Source organism: Cheilinus undulatus, linkage group 16 (assembly GCF_018320785.1).
Source record: "Cheilinus undulatus linkage group 16, ASM1832078v1, whole genome shotgun sequence".
NCBI lineage: Eukaryota > Metazoa > Chordata > Actinopteri > Labriformes > Labridae > Cheilinus > Cheilinus undulatus.
This window is the reverse complement of record NC_054880.1, coordinates 44706804-44728573: the sequence shown is the minus strand read 5'-3', so window position 1 is coordinate 44728573 and position 21770 is coordinate 44706804. Positions and strand designations below refer to the sequence as shown.

Here is a 21770-nt window from a genome sequence, read left to right as displayed (position 1 = left end):
TTTGAAGAATGAAGTGATTTAATGTGCTTATGCACAACACCGACTCCCATTGGTCGTGGACAATGGTCGCATCACTGAGAAACAATTTTGCGTAAGACCAGACTAAAGACTTACGACAATGTCAAACCCGTTTGATATTATCACAACACGGAGACTGAAGAAAGACTGCCTTTAAATGGCTAAAATCAAGTCTTATGACCATCTAACACCTGACAACTGAGACAACAGGAGCGAGCTGCAACTATAGCAAGACTGCCATGATTTTACTCTGACTTTGGAAATTTGTTCACGGCTTTGAAATCAGAGGAAAAGTCATTGGGTGTAAGGCCGGCCTTAGTTGATTAAAATATGTCTAAAACTGTTATTTTCAATTTAAAGGAATCAAGCAGAAACCTTCAATTATCTATCCTTATATTTTCTATACCACTTATCCCGTTTGGTGTTGCGGGGGGCTGGAGCCTATCCCAGACTGGTCGCCAATCAATCACAGGGCCGATATATAGAGACAGACAACCAAGCACACCCACATTCACACCTACGGGCAATTTGGAGTGATCAGCTAACCTAACGAGGATGTCTTTGGTGGTGGGAGGAAGCCGGTGTACACAGCGAGAACCATCGCATGCACGGGGAGAACATGCAAACTCCACACAGAAAGGCCCTGACCAGGAAGTGAACCAGGAACCTTCTTGCTGTGAGGCAACAGCGCTAACCCCTGCACCGCCGTGCAGCCCCAACATCCAGTATTACAGTGATTTGTGGATTAGGTTAGAAAGTAAGAACAATCTGAGCACCAACCCAGAGTTCCCCTCATTCATCGCTGAAATGCATCTGTTTATCTGTTTACAACTAGTTGCCACAGAACATGTGAAATGATAGTCTGCAAATGCATACCATAATCCCCATACTTAGAAAAAACATGCATCAGGCCTCTTCCAGAGATGTGGAATTACAGTACAACCCTTCTTAATGTGTTTGGCATGGAAAAGTATTTATCTTAACTCAGGCCTTCAGTCCAGGCCATAAAATGTACATCAAGTCCTGCTCAAGAAAACTCAAGATAGAATAAAATGTCAAGATATCTCTGCAGCAGAAACGATTGTAACTGTGTTTGTCTTCACTGGTGTTAAAAACATGGATTACTGAACAGTTCTTGAGGGGGAAACTGCAGCATGCTAAAAATAAATATGCAAGTTTAGATTTATTGGAGGGGAAAAACACAACTGAATGATAAGCAGTGGTGTGACATTCCAGCTATAATCCGAAACAAACACTGAAAGATAAAGTGACACTGGGCAGTGCTCCAATGTTTTATTCAGCCCGAGCTGTCAGAACATATATGGCCCCAAATGTCTCTATTCAAATCTGAGTAAATTCCTTTCTTACTTTGTCATCGTCTGGTCTATTCTAAGGAGAGGACACGCAGCTGGATCAGGTAAACATTGCTCAACAGGTGTATCTGTTACAAGTTATGTAACAGGAGCTACACACAACACATGCAGTCCTGAGGGTAAATCAGTTCTATATCCTTGTGTATACAGACGCCCTCTCCATCATCCCCACACTGATGTCTTCCAGCTGCTTCCCTCTCCACATCAAACACTCTGCATGTCCTATAAAACAAACCATTAGCTCTGATTCCATAAACAATACCTCTTTGAATGTTGATTGCAAGTAACGGAAGTAAACCCTACCCTCTGTCTGAACAGTGCTTTTTACTGTTTCTGTTATTTAAATGTTTTCACTGAGTATGTGCATGAAAAAAAACATTACATAATGTTCTGTAATGTTCAGAGTTGTGCCGATTTCTTCAGCCACTCTGCTTCACCACACCTCCGCATGCTTTTCTTCAGTATGTATGCTCACATTGAAGTTGACTTGAACGATTAATGTTTCACTCCCACGTCATGACCGGACCCTATTGTTGCCTTGCAGCGCTGCTGCCACACTGAGGTCCTCTCAAAGCCGTTGCCACTGGAGAAGTCTACCTCACCTGCATGGCTTTAGGTCTGCAGTGATGAATGAGGGTTGGAGGTATCTGCTTACCCAGGTAAAATTACTTCACTCGTCGTAGAGTGTGTGAGCGGTGAGGGATGTTTGCAAGGTTGCATTAAACTTTCACACTCCGCCCTCTTTGCCTTTCTTTGCCCTCCACTCGCTGCCTTCGTCCTGTCAAACTATATTAAAGCAGCTCTGAGTAGTGGCCTGTAATAGAGCTAAGGCTGTATACAGTGCTCTCAGCATAATGAGATGTTAGCTCTTCAATTACTCTGCTGGCTCTGTAATCTGTGTTATATAGTACGAATCTACACACCCTGGCTGTTTTTTTGTGATGTGGCAGCTGCACCCCCACATGTGAAAACGAAAGCAGACGGAAAACTCCACAGATCTGTTACAAATAGTTTTTACATGATACAAAGCAGTGCAGGGCAATTATTTGATTTTTTAAAATTCCAATGGCTTCCCACAATCATAAACAAGGGAACCTGAGGGTAAATGATTAGTGTATCACAAGCCATGATGCATTTGTTTTATGTGTGATAGAGCGCATGCACCCTGAATGTGTCTGAACATGATTTGTTGATATTTTTAGTGAACCCTTCAAACTACATGTCACGAGTGTGTGCTCACATTACATTATTCATTAAAATCATCAGGTACAGGTGATACTTATTTGACCTGTACCGCCCTCTCTGACTGTTGTGTGCATGAAGTGTTTGTTGCACCTGTATGTCTGTTAAGCACAGATTGTTTTCCTGAGACCAGTATGATAACTTTAACCACCTCTGTGCAGGTATGAGAAACAGCCAGTAAATCTAGAGTGACTAAAATGTTGTAACGGCATGCATTTATTAGTGAGGATGCTGAGCATCCACACTGTTTATACCATATATACTCGCATTGGCCATTTATTTATTCTTCTTCTGTCTCCTCCTTCATAATTTTTTGTATCAACACCGTTTCAACTTTGAAAAATTCAGCTTCTTCATCATTCAACTGCTATGACTTTTCTCATTTCAAACTTTTAGAAATTTTAAAATATAGTTATTTTCATGCTATTTCCAGCTATTTCTATGCTTTTCCAGCAACTGAATGCAATTTTAAGCTATTTTAAGGCTACTTTCAGCTATTCTTAAGCTATTATTAGCTATTTTTAGGCTACTTTTGGCTATTCTTAAAATATTTTCAGTTATTTTTAGGCTACTTTTGGCTATTTTTAGGCTATTTTGAGCTTTTTAGACTACTTTCAGCAATTTTTTTTATCCTTTTTTAGCCATTGGATACAATTTTTCAGCTATTTTTATGCCAAAATCAGCTATTTCCGTGCCTTTTCCAGCTATTTCTATGCTTTTCCAGCCTTTTCTATACTTTTTCAGCCTTTGTATGCCATTTTCAGCTACTTTTAGGCTATCACAGTCATCTTTATGCTATTTTCAGCTTTTTTAGGCTACTTCAAGCTATTTTTATCCTTCTTTAGCTATTGAATGCCATTTTCTGCTACTTTTATGCCATTTTTATGCTATTTTTATGCTATTTTCAGCTGTTTTTGTGCTTTAGGTTATTTTTAGCAGTTTTTCCACACTTCAGCTCTCAGCATCCCCATGCAATTTCAGCTAAAATTGCAATTTTGTTCTGACCCTTATTTTAAACTCTCATAAAATTCAACACTTTGTTATTGAGCTGTGGCTGCCTCTCAAGGTAACATAACAATTTACACAGGAATTATTATTTGAAATTCATTTACAAATACAGAAATAAAACCAGTTAGCGCTTGTAATTAAGGCACATCTATCATGCAACGCTCCACAATCTGAAACTTGTGCCATGTCTGAAAGCAGACCAAAATGATTGGCGTCATTTAAGGAGAACGAGGCTGCAGCCACAGGATGTACTGAATGCCAGTAGCAATGGCTGCCGCTGGTGTAGCAGTTAGCTCAGATGTTGTTATAGTACAGTGACAATTATAACAGAAATGGACAGGATTTCTTTACTAAAAAAGAGCAACGGACCACACTGAAAGCTTTCATGGTGGAAAAGATGTTTTCCTCTTCTATGTACCTACTTCCACATAAGTCTGTAATAGTTACAGGTGGAGCTTAGCAAGCAGGGTACTGCAAGCTGGTAGCAATGTCTGCCACTGCTGTAACAATAAGCTTAGATGTAGCTTTAGCGCTAGCTTTTAATCTGATCTGGACGGGATTTCTTTATTATAAACAAGGCGCAAAGAACCACACTGGAAGCATTTCTTGGCAGAGAAGACATTTTTGCACTTTCCCACAGCCTGTGCTTGAATTTTATCCACCAACAAGTTCCACTGCTTGTAAACTATGACAGCGCCTGTCAGATTAACATTAACCTCCTGCAACCTGAGCTTTTGTTTGGAATGCATTTTTTAGTTTCTCCCACTTATTTTGGATTAGTAGGGCCTAATAAGTTAAAGCATCAGTCTTCTCTTTGGACAGGAAATTCTTGGAAATTTTTCATTCCAAACTCCACATATATTCCATAATCTTTCAAAGAAATAACATACATTTTCTATAAAAATTGTAAAATATATTTTAAAGAATTTTCACATGAAAAGTACCCAAAATTTCTTCAAGTAGTCCCAACATGGTTCAGTTATCATGATTCACTTTATTATAAATGTGTGTAAATTTCTTTAAATTTTCAGGCAAATTTCCCTTAAGATTTCTAAGTAAATTGCAAAAAATGTACAAATACATACTATAAAATTCCATGAAAAGTGACAGAAACATCCAAACAAAGCCCTGGAAGCTTGCATGAAAAATCTTTCAAAATTCAAAGGACCACCCCCTCATTACCCAAAAATAAGAAAATAAAAATGTCGCAAAGTTCTGCAAGAGTACCTGGATGCATCTGAGGACCTCCACTTCACACCAGAAGTCGGAAAATCACAGCCATATCTCACCTTCTAAAACCAGAAGTTACTTGAAGTGAACGCTGTCTTCGTTGTTTGCTCCGTGTGTCACCTCCATGTTAATAGAGGCAAGTTTGTCACATAAGGAAAAAAAGTAGACAAAAAATATGAGTTTTCACACTAACAGGCACAGCAATTACATAACATTAATTTTACTACATCGATTTATGATCCATATTCATGTATCGCTGAGCACAGGCATAAAATGCGATGGGAGACTGGCTGGCTGGACGTCGGAGTCGGCCATGTTGCCAGAGGCGAGTTGCTACGTCATTCAATACAGTAGACAAGGACTGTGCAAGTTTTCTGAATAAAAGCTCAAACGATGAGATTACATGGATTTTAATGAATCATTTATAACAAATGATCCTTATTAACCCTTTGATGCGCAACATGGGTCAAAAGTGAAGGGGGGGTACTTGTGTTAAGCTTGAAAGGGTTAAAATTATAACTAGCAGTGAAACATAAAAGCAGAATCTGCTTTCTTTTCTCATGAAAAGATGTACGACATGATTTAAAATAAAATAATTTTACACATAATACAGTTTCATATATGTATTGATGTTTTTATTTTGAATCTATATCTATATATTTATATATTAATCTGATTGTTTGACCTTTTTATTCCGATAACATGCCCAAGGCCCTTTTTCACGCGTATACAAAGTACTTCTGGTTCAGCGTTTATTGTGCCGGACCACTTCCGCTGAAATGGACCGTCTGCACGAAAAACGATTTACAACTTATTTTTATATATATATATTCACTCTGATCTGATTGATCATTTATTAAACGATTCATTCAATTTCCATGTAATCTCGTGGTTTGAGTTTTCTATTCTGAAAACATGCACAATCCTTGTCTACTGTATTGAACGACGTAGTGGACTTGCCTCTGGCAACATGGTGGCTAGGTCAGCATCTGGCCAGCCAGTCTCCCATCGCATATTATGTCTGTGCAAAGTGATACTTGAATTTGGATCACAAATCGATTTAGTAAAATTAATGTTATGTAATCGCTGTGCTTGTTAGTCTGAATAGTCACACATTTCTTCTACTTGTATTTCCTTTTGTGACAAACTTGCTTCTATAATATGTCAACGATGCACGAAGAAAACAAGAAGACATTCAGTTCAAGTGACTTGCCATATCAGAAGAAGAGATATGGCGGCGCTCGTCTGACTTCCGGTGTGAAGTGGAGGTCCTACGATGCTCTCAAGTTCTGTGAAATTGCCTCAAAATTTCCAAACATTTTCATAAACACCCAGAGAAAAAAATGTAAAGCAAATTTCCCCAAACGTCCAAAGAAAGACTCAAAAAATATGCCAACAGATCCCCAAAACATTCATGAAAATTTTCAAACTAATTCCCTAAAATATCCAAACAGTATATTCTACCGACAGTTCATGCAAATTATTTAACCTCAATATGCATATTATTTATTATCTCACATATTCTAAGCCAAAATGTAATGTCCTCATATGTGCATGCAGGGCCTTCGGAGGTTATGAACTGGAGCCAGGCATGCCTACTACCTCATGTTGTCCTGATGCTCAACAGACAAAATATTTGTCCAGTCAGCTTACAAGAATTCTTTTTTAAGTCTCGCCCTTTTTTTTTAACTCTTGGCATGGGAGGTTTCCCAGATGAATGTGAAACATGTCCTTTGCAGTGGATATATGAAACAGTCGATCTGGCGTGCCAGGTTAGAGTCGATCAGCTCTAATAGAGAGTATTCTCATCCCATACCAACAAAACACAGAACCTCACACACGTCGAAAACAATGACTTCACACACTGACGCACATGTGGAATCTCAGGGATTGTGTAAAATGAGCTCACCGCTCGCCCAGCCAGCAGCTGAAGATGCACTGTGCCGGACAAAGCAGGTAGTTGCGGGAGCTCTATGCACCCTTGTGTGTGTGTGGGAGTGTGTGTAGGTGATGTAATGAGAGCTGGCGCTGGGTTGGCGCCGCCCTAAGCCTAGCAATATGCTGCTGACACACAAACACAGAGATACCCTCTGATACGGGGCAGCACCCGGTCACACAGCTCTAAAAGCGTCCACACACAACTCTGAACACACGCTGATTACACAACAATAAGCAACACACCCCAGCAGTGCTGAATCAAGGGTGTATAATAATCAAATCACAGACAGTATCAGTAATGAAAGAGACGCATTAATCTGAGAGTGAGAGACAAAGGTGTGTGTTTGTGTGTGCTGAGTGGTCGCTCTAATTAAAAAAGCATTGAGAGAGTGTTCCCTAAGCGTCCTCTCAAGGCTGAATGGGGCTTTGTGATTTGTTGTAATCTCTCCCCTCCATCACATAACTCTAAGCCCAATATGGCATCCAGGCTGCCATGCATGCACACATGCACACCACAGGACCTTGACACACACACACAAACCGCTGTGATACACAGCTCCCAGGAATTCAGCACATCAAAGAGTGCTTTTTATTTTTATAGTGGAGGAATGTCTGTAAATTACAGCTGGTAGTCAGCGCTGGATTGCATGCAGAGCTTTGGATCAGGGACGAGCAGATCCAATCCAGCGGGATGACGAGGGCTATGTAAACCCACCAACAAAGACGTATTATCATTATAGCTACACGTCACTGCTTAAGGATCAAGAAGTGCTGGGAACAGGAAAGGAGGAGGATAAGGTCTGACTGCTTCTTTTGTTGGGATGGGGTCCATGGAGGAGGTTGAAACATCATGCAATATTTCTTTAAACTGTAATGCATCTCTATCTTATGAACAACAACCAAGCTGAAACACACCGCTGTGCAGGAAACTGTTTCCTGGATATGCATTAACTTCACCCCCTATAGTAAACATTGATCAGGTGATCTGATGCAGTGTTGGATTTCAGGCAGTAAAATCTTTGTGGAAACTTTATAAAGTACAGGAGAAATTAGAAGCTACTGTTAAAGTGTGATAGAGGATGGTGTTGATCTACTTGTGCCGTACAGTACTTTGTTGAAAATAGCTGTATAATGACACTATCACCAAGAGAGGACAGCATAACATATGTTTAAGTAATGACAGAACAATGTTTTTGCTTGTAAATTTGGAAAATGTCAACAAACCAGTAGAGAAATCTCTTAAAGCTGCTTCAATGGGAAAGGAGGATGTCTATGTGAGTGTACAGTGTGTGTTTAAAGACTCTTTCTTTGTCCCGTCAGGCTGGTAGAGTCACCCAGCAGGTTCAGGAAGAATGAACACAAGCGATGCTAAATAATAATAATAATAATTTAGTGTTGGGAAAAAAGGCCAGCCTCATTTTCTCCATGAAACACTTCAGTGCCAAAGAAGACAAAAGGATCTAAACCCCAGAACTTTTTCTCACACATGCACAGGTGTGACATAACACACCGTCTGTCTGTGACAGTGAAGAACAAGACAAGTCACAACCCCATTTCCAAAAAGTTGGAGCGCTGTGCAAAATGTGAAGAAAAACAGAATGAACTGATTTGTAAATAAAGTGCAAATAAACCCATATTTTATTCACAATTTTAGCTCATTTTTAATTCAATGGCAGCAACACATCTTTAGAAAGCAGGGACAGGGCCACTATTGTTGCATCCTCTCTTCTTTTAACAAGTCTGTAAAAATCAGGGAAGTGAAGAGACCAGTGGCTGGAGTTTTTGGAGAGGAATGTTGTCCCGTTCTTGTCTGATGTAAGATTTTAGCTGCTCAGCAGTCCTCCTCTTTGTTGGGTTTAACGTTTAATGATGTACCAAATGTTTTCCACTGGCCGCGATGGATGCAGTATGTGTTGTAGCATTGTTTTATTGAAATATACAAGGACTCCCCTGAAAGAGTCGTGGTCTGCATGGGAGCATACGCTGCTACAAAACCACTATATACTTTCCAGTATTGATAGTGCCTTTCCAAATTCGTAAGCTGCCCATGCCATAGGCCAGTGGTCATCAACTCCATTTTCACAAGGGCCAGCTTTTTCTTGAACGAAGCTGTGGGGCGACATAAACTGAAATCAAATCAATACTTTATTACCACTTTGTTTTCCAACCTTTTGGTGCCAGGTCCCAACTTTTTTTGAGTTGTATTGCTGCCATCAAATGTAAAATGAGCTAATATTTTTCATAAAATGGTTGTATGTCTTAGTTTCAAACACTGATTTTTTTTTCCCCACTGTGAATAAAGAGTTTTGCAAATCATTGCATTCTATTTTATTTACATTTATACAGCGCCCCAACTTTTTTGGAAATGGGGAGGCATCCATACAGACTACAGACATTTGAAAACATCCACACAACACTTGTTTTAAATCTTAAATTCCATGTTTCTAGTGTAAAAGATTCACTCTCTAAAATGAGACTTTAACAAGTAGTGAATGATGCAGCAACATTAGTGCATAAAAAATTCAATACACCAACTAAGATTTCATGATTACCAGTGATTACACTCTAAAGAAAGGAAGAGTTGTTGTTAAAATCTTATCTCAAGACAGAATCAGCCTAAGAGGCTGTGAAACAAAGCAAAAATGGAGCACAGTGAATCAGCAAAAAATGCCAGTCACAAATCTCAAGGTCACTGATTCTAAATCTGCAGGCTGTCAGAGTGTAGACTTGTTCAGATACGATATGAGCCATGTGCAGCTTAAAAACAGCAGATTAGCAGATATGTCAGTCAATGCTGACATACAGTATCTGAGTCTTTTAACTTGATTCTTCTCCCTCAGAACAAAGAAATAAAATGATGCGGCTGCAAGCAACAAAAAGACAAAGTCATAACTCAAATCTGACAACATCCGTGTGTTTCTAATACAATCCTCGGGGCTTTAACATTTTTAAGTTATTGACTTCCAACACAGACTAAACTGTTAAACAATCAGTGTCTGTGTTTCATTTTGTTCTTCTGAAATCAGAATGTGAACTCAACATTGGCCTAAAGCAGTGTTACTCAACCCTGATCAACCAAAGAGCCAAATTGTTGAAAAATACATTTGCGTGAGCCACAATCTAAGCGGTGAGAAGCGGCACTTAAAATAAGCTAAAAGTGGAAAAAATGATCAAAAAGTGGCAAACACTGGGAGAAAAGTGGCTAAAATGGGTGTGAAGTGACCAAGTAATGAGTTTAAAGTCACAAAAATGTTGCAAAAATGAGTGAAAAGTGGCAAAAATGGGCAAAAAAAAACAGAAAAAAAGGTTGGAAAAATGGGCAAACAGTTGCATTGAATTGCAAAAGGCAGCTTAAATGGGCAAGAAGTGGCAAAAAGGGGCAAATAATTGTAAAAAGCAGGATACAGTTGTCAAAAAAGGGAGAAAAGTAACAAAAAGAAGTGGCTAAATGGGTTTAAAGCAACAAACACTGGGAGAAAAGTAGCAAAAAAGGGTAGAAAGTGGAAAAAATGGGTGAAAAGTGGCAAAAAAAAGGCTACAGGTGGCAAAAATGGTCCAAAAGTGGCAAAAACATGGAGAAAACTGAGTGAAAAGAGACTAAAATGGGCAAAAATCATAAAAAAAAAACAAGAAGCAAAAAGCATGAATGAGTGGCAAAATGGGAAATGAGTGGCATTTAATCACAAAAGGCAGCTTAAATAGGCAAAAAGTGGAAAAAAAAAAAGGCAAGAAAGGAGCAAAAAATGCATAAAGCTGTTTAAAAGGGGCAAAAATGGGCTAAAAGCCGTAAAATGGTGTTAAAGTAGCAAAAAAATTGCAAATAAGGGCAATGGGAGCATAGAGACAAAAAATAGAATAGAATTAAATTTGACAATTTAAGCTTACTGTGTAAATGTGGGACACAAAACTGATTAATGTTACTTGCAATGAATAATTTCTGAGGTCAAAGTTTTATCTTTTAAGGTTTTCTGGGGGAATAATGTTTCAAATTTAGACATAAAAAAACACAAATCATCACAAATGGGCCACATGTGGCTCTAGAGCCACAGGTTGAGTACCACTAGCCTAAAGTATAGGGATGGGACAAAACTGTAATGCTCAGCTTGGTATTTATGCGTCTGTTTCCAAGGAATTCATGACAGTGAATTACTTAAGTCTTAAAATCGTAAAAACATGGGGAAAAAAATGCCAAAAATATGGTTCCCACACATTCTTACATCAGCCTTTGACCACATCCTCTGCTGGGAAAATATTAGCCCTACTACTAAATAGTCTCGGTTTCTAAATGGAGTCATACCCATCCAGTATTCAGATCTCCATAGACTGTCCTAAACCACAACGTTAGGCATAATAAGGGATCACAGAGGTCTTTTTTAGGTGGAACAAGCACAAAAACCACAAAAGACCAAAAAAAAAAAAAAAAGCTCTGACAGACTGTGAATCTCAGTTTCCTAAATGAGCTGGATAGTAACTACAGCGACACAAACACACAAGGTCACGTACACACCGATGCACGCATACACAAAAGAAAGGGATGGCTTTAGAGATGGAACAAAAACAGGAAGTGGGGTCTGAGGGTAATCTCTGTGCTGCCGACCAAGCAAACGCATCAGTAAACAGAGAGAGGGATTAGACCCCTTTTAAACATGTGTGGGTGTGTTTGTGTGTTTTCACTTTTACCAAGTTTTAAATGTCTAGACTGATGTTCTTATGATAGCAGCATCAGTGGTACCCTCCTTAATCCAAAGGCCAACACGTTCCTCCCAAAACACTGCATGACACACAGGTTATGATCAGGACAGCCAAAACTATCCTGCAGAGTCCAACGAGCCAACCGAGTCCTCTACGCTCTAATCCTCAGCTGCAATAAGACTGAACACTGAATTCCCATCCAGGACTTTACTACTCCTCTGAAAGAGACAGGACATCTCTAATTTATTCATTTGGAGAGTAACTTGACTGTATAAAGGGAAAAATTACAGTCAGTAGACTAACAGTGCATGTCCACCAAGTGGTCTGGCTTCATTCAGGACAGTTTGATACAGTTTGGCACAGTGAGCCCTGATCTTGATTGCATTTCCACGGTCAATGTCCATCCAGCCTTGCTCATAGAGAGGGGATTTCCAGTTCTTATATGGATCCAGATCATTGACTCGACTCAGTAATAAGAGCTTCTGCTTCCAAAAGGGTCTTTATTTGGTGCTGATTTTGTAATTTTAATGTGTATTAAATGACAACTAAAATGAAAAAAAGACACTGGCTGTCAAACAGGAGCTGGCTCTTAAGTAGGGAGGGGCATTTAATTGCAAATTAGATTAAACCGCAATTTGGCCAGCTGCAGTTAACAAATCACACAAGTTGGAATATTTCTTTAACTTGTAATGTGTCAAAATACAAGTTTAATAAATCCTTTTTCTTTTTTCTTGCCACAGAGATTTTATGTACAGTGCTTAACAAATGTATTAGACTACCTGTCATATTTGTCTCAGAGACCATCCAGCATCATGAAGTGCTTTAATGCGGACTCTTTCATTTTCAGTCAGCTCTCCACGTTTTACCATTTTGAGCAGGAATGAGGAATTTCAAACTGAATACACCCAAATTTGAGCTGGCTCACTGGGCTTCTCTGAGAAGTCAGAAATGAATCAAGCATAACATTCAACCACTAAAACTCATTTTTCTGTTCAGGAATGACAGTAAATAACTATTATTTGACATATTAATCAAGAAATATTAATGTGCTTTACTATTTTTTCAGTTTTTTTGTAAATCAGTAAATGTGAAAATTCATGGATAACAATAATAATTATATTTTAGCATTAAAAATATCATTTGGGTTAAAGAGCTTCTACATATTGGTGTATTAACCATTGCAGAAACATAAAAAAAGATTTTGGTAATTACCAATGCTGTTAATTTAGGGCAGCTGTGGCATAAACCTTACTTTGGTTAGGGTTAGGGGGGTCTAATAAATTTGTTAAGCACTGTACATGGTGCAAGTGTACAAGTGTCAAGTCTTTTATAATGGTTTCTTTTACAAAAATCCTCTTTGTCCTGTTTTGTGTTTTTTTCTTAAAAAAATGAGTGACATAAAAATGATAATGCCCTTCAATAAAGCAACTGACATCAAAATTGCCATATGAGCAAAAATAATGACTTCATTCTATGTAAAAGTGATGAAGCTTAGTGTTCGTTCACATAAGTCATACCTAAAACTGTGGTCAGCTGATAGCCAGCTTCACTTCCTCCACCCCAGCCGCCTCCTTTATAGCTGAAAGCTTGTTGCACCTTCATATTCAGATTCATGCTGCTATGGGTTTATTTCTTCTGAAATAATTTCATTGTTTTCAATATACATCATCATTTATGTATCTATTCATATGGAGGTTTCTATCCATGCACTCCCTGGAAAGTCAAAGCATGCTTGACTAACCCAGGGAGCATCTTTAGAGCAGAGCCTTCTCCGCCAGGTAAAACTGTAAATCCATTTTGCATTCAAATGGTTAAATTAAATGTATGATGAGAGTGTTCCTAACTGAATGTAGGTTACGATATAGAATGATGCATTGCTTGAATTTGTCTAAAAAGTAGATAAGATCAGGAAACTAAGAATAATTGCATATTAAATCACAATCGTATTTTAGGGGGGAAAAAAAATCACATTTGATTTTTTTTGTAAATCGTTCAGCTCTTAAATCTGTTGCACATTAAGGACCATGCAAAAAAAAAGCATGAAAATGTAAATAAATTTGGAGGCAAATCTTTCTGTAAGTCAGGAGCAAAACAATTTTGCTATTAAATCATGCACATCCTGAAAAACATTCATGGTGTAAAAGGCTGCAGTGTGTTTTGCACAATCCTCTGGTATACTGAGATACATTAGAGCTGGAGATAAAATTACGTCTCTGCCTCTGTCTCCTCAGGTCTGTGTGTGACAGCATCTTTCAGCACAGGTAGGTCAGTGTGTTTTTTTTCCACTGTTTTTTTCACGGCACTGCTCCCTCTTACCAGCCATGTTGGCTGGGAGGAGAGACTGCACTTCATTCATTCTGTAAACTAAATCATATCACTGGGGGAGCTCCACTTCTAGAGGTTTGCTGCAAAGAGGCTCACCTGTTTGTGCTACGGACTGGTCAGAGGAGTAATTTCAGGGAGCTGATTGATCCGGAGCAGTGATTAGATATATGTCTGAGGTAAGAGACATAAACAGACAAGCACAACTGCAGCTGTGCACATAGCACCTAACAACCCAACAAGGGTTAGTATGCCACTTCCTGCCCCACAGTCAAGGTTGCCCCATTGTAGAGGTCTGCAACAGATGAGCCAAAAATGCCCCACCATAGAGGTCTGCAGCCAGATGCCTCCTAGGATAGCACATCACTACTTGCTTTGCTAATCTAACCAGCATCCATCCATTTTCTATACTAGACAACACTGACGTACACGTCTGTAAGGTGTTATGGAAGATGAATGAGCTTGCACAAATAAACTAATTCCTGCAGACACAGTGTAACTTTAGGGTGTTTATGAAACTGTAAGCATCTGGCATATTGGCACCCCCCTTGCCTCATATTAGCTTCTTTGGGCTTCACAAACTGATGATGGAAATATCTAGCATTTTACATTTTAATGCTCGCCAGCTGTCTTTAACTTCCTGATGTTTGGTATAAGACATTGTGTTTGAGTGGTTTATATTCTGCATAGCTATTGAAAACCAGAGTTTTAGAGGAATGTTGAGAGATCCAGTAATACTAACAGGAGGTCCATCCAACCCAATTTCTGAACATGAAAGACGACAAAATGCTGAAGGGGAATAAAGCTTGGCCGTAATTCTCTGAGGATTCAGAGCATTACAAAAAATGCATCCAGCTTATTATTGATGCCAATGTAATGGTTAGTGCATCATCAATGGTTTCATGCGGCTGCATTTTTCAAATTAGACTGATTTTATACATACAGACCACAATTCGAGTTCTACTTTCCTGAAGAACATCGATCCAGCTCAACATAATTTCATCTAACTCAAAATCAAATCAGAGTTTGATGGTCATTTGAAGCTTTTTGGTCAGGTAATAGTGCTTGCCTTGATGCATGATTTTCACATGTATAAATATGTGCAGTCATACACTATATTGCCAGAAGTATTCGCTCACCTTCCTTTGCCTTGCATATGAACTTAAGTGACATCCCATTCTTAATCCATAGGGTTTAATATGATGTCGGTCCACCCTTTGCAGCTATAACAGCTTCAACTCTTCTGGGAAGGCTTTCCACAAGGTTTAGGAGTGTGTTTATGGGAATTTATGAACCATTCTTCCACAAGAGCATTTGTGAGGTCACACACTGATGTTGGACGAGAAGGCCTGGCTCTCAGTCTCCACTCTAATTCATCCCAAAGATGTTCTATGGGGTTGAGGTCAGGACTCTGTGCAGGCCAGTCAAGTTCATCCACACCAAACTCTCTCATCCATGTCTTTATGGACCTTGCTTTGTGCACTGGTGCACAGTCATGTTGGAACAGGAAGGGGCCATCCCCAAACTGTTACCACAAAGTTGGGAGCATGGAATTATCCAAAATCTCTTGGTATGCTGAATCATTCAGAGTTCCTTTGACTGGGACTAAGGGGCCAAGCCCAGCTCCTGAAAAACAAGCCCACACCATAATCCACCCTCCACCAAACTTTACACTTGGCACAATGCAGTCAGACAAGTACCGCTCTCCTGGCAACCACCAAACCCAGACTTGTCCATCAGATTGCCAGATGGAGAAGCACGATTCATCACTCCAGAGAAGGAGTCTCCACTGCTCTAGAGTCCAGTGGTGGCGTGCTTTACACCACTGCATCCGACGCTTTGCATTGCACTTGGTGATCTTTGGCTTGGATGCAGCTGCTCGGCCATGGAAACACATTCCATGAAGCTCTCTACCACTGTTCTTGAGCTAATCTGAAGGCCACATGAAGTTTGGAGGTCTGTAGCCATTGACTCTGCAGAAAGTTGGCGACCTCTGCGCACTATGTGCCTCAGCATCTGCTGACCCCACTCCATCATTTTACGTGGCCTACCACTTGGTGGCTGAGTTGCTGTCGTTCCCAGTCTCTTCCACTTTGTTATAATACCACTGACAGTTGACTGTGGAATATTTAGGCGTGAGGAAATTTCACCACTGGACTTGTTGCACAGGTGGCATCCTATCACAGTACCCCGCTGGAATTCACTGAGCTCCTGAGAGCGAGCCATTCTTTCACTAATGTTTGTAGAAACAGTCTGCATGCCTCGGTGCTAAATTTTATACACCTGGTGATTTTATACACCTGTGGCCATGGAAGTGATTGGAACACCTGATTTCAACAATTTGGATGGGTGAGTAAATACTTTTGGCTATATAGTGTACATGTAAATGCATGTAGGTAAAGGCTCTGGTTCTAACTTAGTGTGAAGCACCTCTGTATATAGAGGATCACTATTATAGAGAAAACATCAATACTTAAATACAGATGTAGAACACTAGGGTCACTCACTTTTTGCAGGTTCATGGTTCTGAAGTTTGGTATCCGTCACTCTGATAACAGCCCGATTCAGCCCATTTCCGATGCTCTTCTTCTTCCTGCTCCCTTTAAACCAGCTAAAGGCGTGTCCCAGGGAGCTTCCCGACTTCTTCTGCCCACGTTGAATCCTTGCCTCCCGAGCTAAGATCTCGCTGATCTCCTTAGGCACCAGGTCCCCTGTAGACCTCCTCCGGGACATCCTGGAGGCTGGTCCTGGGAGTTAAGGCCCAGTACCAGCGTGTCTACTGACAGGGACCAAGTCAGAGGATCTGAAACCTCCCCGCTCTCCAGGGTGTGATGTACCCCTCTGTCCCTCTTTGGCCCTGTTCAGAGTCTCTGTTTTTCCTGTCTTTCACCACCTGAGACAACAATGAGATCAGCAGGATGAGACAGATAGAGAGTGAGCTGGAAAGTCTGAAAATAAGGGTCAAAATGATAGCAAGTGGGAGGACATGAGAAGGCAAGAATTACAGCGAAGAAACAGAATGGATTAATTAGAATGGGAAGATTAGCTGGAATATTTCAAATTCACATACCGAGAAAACAAAAAAAGGATTAAAAAGCAATAAACTAGGAAGGCGAAGCAGAGAAGATCCTTATTTTTAACAGTGTATCAGGAGAGTCCTCACTCTGTCCTACTTAAGTTTCCCCTCCACTCATCTGTGCTTGCTTTCCTTATTCCTATTGTCTTTTTATAAATATGTAGAGGAGAAGCCCCGGGGAGGAGAGCTGGACTTCTGCAACGTCTGTATGCCAGTGAGTGTGTGTGTGTTTGCATGCATATGTGACATGTGGTTCACATCAGCAGAAAAGAGTGTATGGCTGAGTTACAGAAAAGAAAGCTCAATTCAATAAACTCCCAGTGGCATAAAGTGCATACTTTCTGTCCTGTAGATACATTTAAACAGTGTGGATGAACACATGCAGAGTCTCTCTGTGTTGTCATATTAGTAAATCATGCAAAACATGCTGTATAATGGTCAGCGAGAACACAACTTACTCAGCCAGCGTGCTATCCTCTCCTCCGCTCCCCTTTTCTCTCAGCCTGAGAACAGCTTTGCAGAGCATGTGTGTGTGTGTGTGTGTGTGTGTGTGTGTTCAGCAGAGTGAATGAAGCTCCATGGTCTCAGAGTCCCTCCCTCTGTGTGAGAGCCAACCTCTCCTCCCACCTCTCACAGCGTTGTTAAGAGTTAGCCACATCATTCCAGCTGGAGCTGCTTCCATTAGAGAGATGATATTTAGCATATTAGCTTCAGCTGGAGAGTCCATAGAAGAGTCTGGTCCTGCTGCTGGCTTTCCTTTAGCCTCCTTTACGGGGATCAGGTGCAGTGAGTCCCTCCTCCCTCAAGAGGGGAACCCCATGGACAGGAGACATCATTATGGCTTGGAAATAGAAATGCAAATCTTGGGCAAAAGTACAGAACTTCACAACCTAAAATGCAGGACAGAAAGCCTTGTGTGTTCTCTTTGTTGCTGTTATAAAAGGCAGTTGAAAAAGTAAGCTGAAAAAGTCATATAATCAAAAAGTCTGAGAAGCTCCTGAGCAGTCCAGTGTCAGAAAGGTGGCCTTGCAGAGGTGAAAAGGTTCAGCTGTTTTCCAGCAAAGGGGGAGTGTCTCTTTCCTGTCAGTGTGCAGCCAGGTGGAAACCTGAAACCACTTGTTAACATAACAAACACACAATGAGACAGACAGGTAGTCACAAGGGGTCAGTTACACTTAAGTCTCGTCCACTTGTTGTCATGCTCACTGTACAAGCCTGCTGATCTCTGAAGCGTGTTTCAAGTTGCGCAACAGTCCGGGGGAGACGAGGCTGACATCACTGCATGTGTGTGGGTGGGTGGGTTTGGTTGGGGTGAGACTTGGATGTGGGTGGAGTGTGTATGTCTGGTGGGACTGGCTCGTCTGGTTTGATGCGAAGACCCACTGGGGTAAAAGACGGGGAAGCAGGAGGACAGAGGGTGGAGGAGGTGCAGCAGCCTGGAGGGGGAACGGACAGAGACATGCCTACGTATCAACAACAGTGGGCTTGTAAACTCTGAATTTGTCCAACAATTTATAGTTTTCAGAAAGTTCAAAGACAAAAACTTCATCCAATACCCCTCTGTAAACAATTTCTAAACAGTAGCCTGTATAGAAAAAGCAACAAAAGCTCTGCAAAGAACCTGGATGATGACAAAACACTTTTAAAAGTATTTAGATTATTTCAAACTCGCTGAGTTTTCACAGATTTTGGTACAATGATCTGCATCCAGCAGACAGTGAAAGAAAACAGCTGAAAAATTAAAATGAACAAATCTTACCTAACGTTGCTCTGTCACACTCAGATCTGTCTCATCTTCTGTCCGTCAGCTGTGGGTCACTATCTTCTTTTAGCTCCTGAGATGAGGCAGCTAAATTACCTGTCTGATGGGATTCCTGGGCTAAATCCAGCCCATGTCCTAAGGATATCACTGTCACTATGGAACTCATAGGCTTTACATTAATGGGATAAATCCATCAAGTGGATCATATATCCTCAGTGCGAGCCAGAGGCCACTTGCAATGGAAATTAGGAGTTTATTTAAACACGTGGAGCCACTTTGCTTTATACACTACATAAAGTGTCAAACTAAGTTAATGCGTTAGAATGTATTTGTTTCCATTAAAAATCCATAAAAGTTAATCTACTTCTCTTTAATGCTCAGAAGTTTAGAGCGAGCAATGACTCAGGCTTTCTCAGTGTGAGGTGAACATTTTTGTGCACATGTGGTTGGGGAATCCATATTCAAAGTGTGCACTGGTGTGTTGGGAGGGGTTAAAGTGAGTCATAGTTTACTTCACTCATGCCTAACAGATTGAAATGTTTAGCTGTTTCCGTGGTAACACAATACAGCCACTCTGTATGTCTGTGAGGAGGCTGTACAGTCTGTGTGTGTTCAGAGAGGTACGAAATCTTTAAGGACCAGAGAGCCTGCTGGGGAGTGGATCCCCAGAACTCACTTTGCTTCTTCTCATTTGCCTGTTTTAGCTGTGGGACTGTATTTTTAAGGCTATCCAGCAAAAAGAATGTGTTTTCACAGTTTCGTTAATCTCAGAATTCCTGAAACTGTTATTTTTTTTGTTTGTAATTTCGCTGTCTCACTGTGTTCTTTCATGTGGATGTTTGTACTGTCGTTATCTAAGGGTGTTTGACTTCCTCTTTGCATAGATCCTTGTTTTTATTTTGAGAGAAAGTAAGGAACTTTGTGTAGATTGAAGACTATGGCATGGACTTAAATGCGGAAAAAATGAACTTGTTTTGGATGATAGATTTCTGCAGATCCAAACCCCCTCTTCAGCCAGTGAACACTTGTGGCGTGGACATCGAGGTGGTGACATCGTATAAATATTTAGGTGTATACCTGGATAATAAGTTGGACTGGTCTAAAAACGTAGACTTCATCGACAAAAATGGGCAGAGCCGCCTCTTTTGCCTGAGAAGACTCCGATCAATAGACATCTGCAGTAAGATGCTGCAGATGTTTTATCAGTCTGTGATGGCAAGTGTTCTGTTTTATACTGCAGTCTGCTGGGGAGGCAGTGTAAAACACAAGGATGCAAGATGTCTGAACAAACTGGTGAAAAAAGCTGGCTCTGTGGTTGGAATCAAGCTGAACTCATTGGAGGATGAGGTGGAGAGACGCACACTGAAGAAGGTGGAGGCCATTCTGAGGAACATGGATCATCCACTTCATATCTCCCTAAATGACCAAACAAACAACGGTGGTGGACGGCTCCTCTCTCTTCGCTGCAGGACAGAAACATACAGAAGATATTTTATACCCTCAGCAATAAGACTATATAAATCTACTATAAACAGATGAGACTCCAGACAAATGAATTTCCCTTCGGAGATTAATAGAGTTATTATTGTTTTGTATTGTATTGGTAACAGAAATAAGGACACAGTAAAAAATGCTGTTGCTTAACCACCAAAATGAATGCACTCAGCATGGACCTTAGTTGCACTGCAATTAATGCATTAATGCCAACAGCCTTAAGATTTTTGTGATGAATTGGCATTATATAAATGAAGATAAAGAAAATAAGCAAAGCTATTTATCAATTATAAATGAAAGTTAGTTAGCCAAGGTAGCTTAGTAACCAAGCAATTAAAAAAAAACTCCACAGCTGACAGTTACTGTAGTGCAGTCAGGATTTTTATGTCTATAGGAACTTGTGAATGTATCATGGAGATATTGCTGATATTAAGTTTGTATGGAAAATACTTTGTGAAGAAGAATATGAAAATGGCCAAAACTATGTTAACAGTCAAAGGTCATGTCCATTGTTATAAGACATTTGTAGAAAAGTCAAAATATGTTGTTTGCTCAGCAGCAGACAAAACATCACTACAGAGGGTTGTCAAAACTGCTGAAAAATCATTGGCTGCCCTCTTCCTTCACTTCAAGACATGGCAAACATCGGTTACTATTCAAGAGCAGAAAACATTATCACAAACACGTCTCACCCCGGTCAGCACTGATGTACCCTTCTGCCTTCACGGAGGCGATACAGGTCAATCCAATCTCGTACCACCAGACTCATAAACAGTTTCTTCCCAAAAGCCACCCACTCTCTAAACCAGTGTTACTTAACCCTGCTAAACCAAAGAGCCAAATTGTTGAAGAATACCTTTGCAAGAGTCATACTCTAAGTGGTGAAAAGTGGCAAAAATGGCTTGAAGTAGCAATAAAAATAAGTCAAAGGTGGCAAAAATAGTTCAAAAGTGGCAAAAAATGAGAGAAAAGTGACTAAAATGTGCAAAAAGCAGCCAAGAGTGGCAAAATAGGGCAAAAATGGGATTAAAGTGTCTAAAAGAAGTTGCAAAAATGGGCAACAAATGAGGACACAGGTGGTATTTAATGGCAAGTGGTAGCTTAAATGAGTGAAAAGTGGCAAAAAAAAAGGTGAAAAGGGGCAAAAATGGTCCTAAAGTGGCAAAAACGTAGCAAAAAATGAGAGAAAAGTAACTAAAACGGGCAAAAAGCAGTCGAGAGTAACAAAATAGGGCAAAAAAGTGAAAACAAGTGGTGTTTAATGGCAAAAGGTAGCTTAAATGGGCAAAAGTGGTGAAAAAATGGTGACAAGGGGCAAAAATGGGGGAAAAAGTGTCAAAAAATAGAGGCAAAAATGGGAAAAAAAATTGGGGAAAGGGAGTACTTATTGGCAAAAGGTAGCATAAATGGGCAAAAAGTGGCAAAAAATGGTGAAAAATGGCAACAGTTGAGAAAAAGTGGCAAAAAGAATTGGCAAAAATGGGCAACATTGTATGAAAAAGGTGGTTTTTAACGGCAAAGGTAGCTCAGTTGGGTGAAAAGTGGCACAAAATTTTGAAAAAGGGCAAAGATGGGATAAATGTGGCAAAAATGGGACAATTAAGTTTGACAATTA

The 21770-nt window shown here is 40.2% G+C and overlaps 1 protein-coding gene across 2 annotated transcripts in view; it reads right to left on the bottom strand.

Moving 5' to 3' along the window:
- The window catches only part of kiaa1522 (KIAA1522 ortholog), a 91088-nt gene extending 73596 nt beyond the window's left edge, over positions 1-17492 (bottom strand). For both annotated transcript variants that reach the window (XM_041809121.1, XM_041809122.1), the window contains exons 1-2: positions 17358-17492; positions 16331-16716 (exon numbers count right to left, since the gene is read on the bottom strand). In XM_041809121.1, coding sequence (XP_041665055.1) covers positions 16331-16556 — 226 coding nt within the window. In that variant the 5' untranslated portion in view covers positions 16557-16716; positions 17358-17492. The remainder of the gene's footprint in view (positions 1-16330; positions 16717-17357) is intronic.
- Between the last annotated feature and the right edge of the window lie 4278 nt (positions 17493-21770).